The sequence below is a fragment of the Cricetulus griseus genome, chromosome 7 (assembly GCF_003668045.3).
Source record: "Cricetulus griseus strain 17A/GY chromosome 7, alternate assembly CriGri-PICRH-1.0, whole genome shotgun sequence".
Taxonomy (NCBI): Eukaryota; Metazoa; Chordata; class Mammalia; order Rodentia; family Cricetidae; genus Cricetulus; species Cricetulus griseus.
Genome location: NC_048600.1, coordinates 82,777,356 through 82,781,549, shown reverse-complemented (window position 1 = coordinate 82,781,549; position 4,194 = coordinate 82,777,356). Strand labels below are relative to the sequence as shown.

Sequence of the window (4,194 nt, the reverse complement as noted above, 5' to 3'; positions counted from 1 at the left end):
GACAATGATTCACGCACCCTGCCCGAGGTGCACACCGACTCACGAGTGTGCAAGGTTATGTTCCTTTTGTTTCTATAATAAATATTTCCCACTTCCCACAGTCTACCTGTCCTCTCCACGTAGACACAGCACCTGTGTTCTCTAGTGTTAACAGGAGTATAAAGCAGCTGGCGAGTAAAGCAGCCCCGCTGTGTCACCCTGTAGGGTGAGCCTCTTCCCTAATGGTCCCCAGATGTCCACCATGCAGCCAGCTGAGACACAGCTAAGAGGCACAGCGTTATTTCTTCCCACACAGAGAGTAAGCTTCTTTTGTGGAGAAGTTGCAGATGGACTTAGGTACTGGCACACACTGGATGCCAAACTCCTCCTATTTGTGGCAGTAGCTGGAGGTCCTTGTTTTCAGCCATAAGGGACTAGCTTCCTTGAGGACTTCCTCAAGAGAGACCCACTCTGAGGCTTTCCTTATAGGCTTCATCAGCGAGGTACCCAAGCAGTCCATTGCGTAGTGCCTGGCTCTCAGCATTTGTTGAGACAGCAGTGTTGGTGACAAGCACAGCTGTTTTCTTCCCCACCCTTCCTCACCCAGCTCACCTCCAGAGAATCCACCTGAGAAACTGGCCCAGCTGGTGTGGCCTCTAATGAGTGGTTGGGCCATGAGGAGGTGGACTTGCCAGGGAGGGAGGTGGGAGCCCCCAGGGGTTAATTTGCTCACATAGCTCTCAGCTGACTCAAGTCTCACCTGTAGGACATCCCCTCCACCCCTTGTCTTTTATTTTTACCCTTGAGAACCCCAAGACTAAAAATTGGGTCTGCTCCTTGGGCCTGGAGGGTTGCAGAAACCTTGCCTCTGTGGCTGTTCTGCCAACTGTGGCCTCTTTCACGCTGTTCCCTGCTGTGGTCTTTACTACCCAGAAGACAGTTTTTCTATTGTCCCTACCCCTTCCCATCCTGGGCTACATACAGCCTTTGAGATAATCTCAAAGAAGACCTTTCAAGATGGTGGGTTGGAGACGAGAAGACGTAGCAGCGGGATGCTTGAGGGTCAGATTTGGGGCTAAGACGCGGGGAAACTGGAGTTGGGATTCTGTATCAACTTCTGTTTGTTCCTGAGGGCACAGTAGAGAACCTCTGTGGGAGGGAATTCTGGCCTGGAAGAGGCCTTCCTTCCATTGGGCCCCACCTGGCAGGCCACGGGCCAGCAGAACTTCCTAGTGCCTAGGAGGTCTACCTGGCTTCAGGTTGGTTCCTTGGCAGGTAAAGTCTGTGACCCTGTAGGAGGGCAGTGGCCACCCACCTTCTAGCTTGCTTAGTTCCAGCCTAGAGAAGAGGTGCTTGTTGGGGATTCTCATGAGGCCACACCTGGGGAGTCAACTGCTCGGGTCAGTGCTAGCCCAAGAGGCTCTCTGCCCCAGCCTCTCCTCATGCCCAAACCCTCTCTGACAAGGGATGTGAAGGGTGGAGACAAAGCCCTTAAACTTCCAATCTAGCCCCACCCACTCTGAGCCTAGGACCTCCCTTTGGAGCTGGCTTGCTGATGGTCCACACTGGGACCCTCCACCCTCTCCCAAGTCGTGGCCTGTGCAGCATGGAGCGTGGCTTCGATGCTGGCCTTACTTCCCCATCCTCTTCACGGTGCCACTCATGCCTGCTTCCTCACCAGCAGCACCCAGGGCAGGATGGCAGCTACCACAGCCACCACGGCAATGAGGGTGATGAGCAGAAGGGCCCGAGACCGGCAGCAAAAGGAGCGGGTGGCGCTGGGAGCCGGGGATGCCTCAGAGATCTCTGCCAGGCTGCGTCGGGGCAGCACACTGTCCTGTTCCCCCAGTGGCATCCCATGGCGACTGATGATGAAGATCTGCGACTCTCGGGGTAGGGTGGTGGGCAGCAGGTCCAAGGGGAGCTGAGTCCCCTGGTGTGGTGATTGTCTCCAGACCTGCTGGGAGACAGCCAGGGGGTTTGTGTGGCCCCCACGATCTGGTGAGGGCATGGAAGGCAGGCCAACCGGCACAACCAGGGTCTGTGAGCTCTTGTCCAGCATGGAGGGCCAGCGGGAGCTCTTCTTGCTGAGGAAGGTGACATAGCGGCAAATGGGGCAGACGATAGTCCTCTGCACCTGTCCATCCACCCGGGTAGAGAGCAGGTACTTGACCAAGCAGTCGTGACAGAACACATGGCCGCAGCTCAGGGTCCGGCTGGCGCCCTCCAGATCCCGGAACTTCTCATAGCACACAGGGCACTCGCTGCCAGAGCTGTCCTTGCTCTCCCCTTCTGACATGGCCCCTCAGAGGTAGCAGGCCTTAGCTGGGGCCTAAGGTGAGGGAGGGTGAAGGGTTGTGAACATCTAGGAGTTTTCCCTCCTATCCCCCCCCCTTCCTGACTCCCGCTCACACCCCGTCTCCACCTGTTCTTTCTCCTGCTGCTCTCTCTTCCTTCTCCTCATCTTTCTTTTCTGGTTCTCCTCGGAGGCCTACCTGGATCAAACTAAGACGTAGAGCCTAGGATCCATAGAAGAGTTGTACAGGTTTTCCTGGGGCTGGCATCAGGAAACAGGTAAGAGATACCAACAGTGCTAGGCTTGGGTAGGAAGCGTGTAGAGTGGGATGAATACCTGAAGTACCCGATGCCTCACCACAGCTATGACAAACACTGTTGATGTCACCACCTCACCTCTTCCTGATTCAATGCCTGACCTGGCTCCCAGGGCAAATAGGGGCTAAGGCGATGCATGGCCAGATGCATAGGCAGCGCCGATTAGTGTTTAGTTTGGGTCAACACTACATACTATATATACTATTCTTCAAACTTCTCCCTCATCAGGGCTTGCCTGATGTGTGGCCCAGCTAGGATCCCATGTCTCACATCACCATTTCCAAGACTTTGTTCTTGGTGGCAGTCATAACTATAAAGCAATTAAAAAAGTGAAGCTAAGAACTTACACATGCAAATGCCTGCTGGGCCTTGAGTGCTCACACACCAGCCATGTCCAATCACACTCTTCAGATTCTCCTCCGGGGTTACCAGAGGCAGTCGTAAGATTCCGAGTAGCCTCAGGAAAAACAGATTTTCATTCTTTGAGAACGTGTCTGATAATTCGGAAATGGCCCAAACCACTGAGACTTGAGTCTGGTGAAAAATGAGTGGTCAAGGTCATAATGTTGTTTGAAATCAAAGCTACAGAGCCACTCGGAAGTTCACAGTGGGTTTCAAATGAATCTGACAGGAAACGGGAGACCAAGTCACTCTCCTAGCAGGACTGCTGGTGACTTTGAAGGGAAACAGGAGCTTGGATGTGGTGGTGAATTCAAGTCGTTGCCTATACATGTCTCTGGTATCACAACTGTGTAGCCTAGCCTTATCCAAATACCTGCAATTGATATATAGTACCACCAGTGACAAACACCAAGGACCCAAGATTCACTGAGGATTGTATGACTGCCCTGAAATCTGGCAGACAACCTGGTAGGAACAAGGTTAGCTACTAGGAGGAAGAATCTATGAAGATCACAGTCTTTTGGAACCATTCACATTCCCCTCTCTTTGTTTAGTTAAAAATCCTTTGTTGAGTTGAAAATGCACTAATATTTAAAAACTTTTTTAAAAAGTGTGGTGATGGGACCTGCAGACATAGAAACAGTTCCAAATCTTTGTGGAGGTTTCTTTGGTCTCTGAGGTGGCTAATGCGGCCTCCAGTCTGGGAGACGGGGGTCAGGCACTAGATGGGAGAACTGGGTTGAAACCCTTATCTATTGTATTATTATCTATTACACCCAGGGCCACCTGTCAACCTTGGTCGAGCTGTTTAGCTCCTCTGAACCCCAGTTTCTCTGTAGAATGAGATTGAGGACTGGGCATGGTGGCCCATGCCTTTTACATGGTGATTTCCAGGAAAGTCAGGGCTACAGAGTGAGACCCTATCTCAACAAAACAAACAGAAAAAGATGAGGCTGGCAATGGTACCACCTTCCTTGCAGAACTGGTGGTGACATTAGTGATGGAAGAGTATGACATATGCTAAGACAGCTCACATCCTCTCTGTTCTCCTGGAGGGGGCCTGGAGATCCCTGTTGGGCATCTAGCCTACAGAATCACACCCTTGACAAAGGACAGCTCTTCTCAAAGCAGAATAACCAGACAAGATGACAGTAGGTTAGGTAAATGGTGGGCATCAGAGAAATTAGGATAGCGACAGCA

At 52.1% G+C, this 4,194-nt stretch overlaps 1 protein-coding gene across 1 annotated transcript; it reads right to left on the bottom strand.

Moving 5' to 3' along the window:
• Rnf222 (ring finger protein 222) lies at window positions 1-2,278 on the bottom strand. The gene has a single exon (XM_035448277.1). It carries the CDS (start codon window positions 2,276-2,278, stop codon window positions 1,640-1,642), a length of 639 nt encoding a protein of 212 aa, XP_035304168.1. The 3' UTR covers window positions 1-1,639.
• Window positions 2,279-4,194: the final 1,916 nt, after the last annotated feature.

Bases quoted from the DNA above. Each gene is read 5' to 3' on its own strand.
- Rnf222 (XM_035448277.1), bottom strand. From the start codon at position 2,278: ATGTCAGAAGGGGAGAGCAAGGACAGCTCTGGCAGCGAGTGCCCTGTG.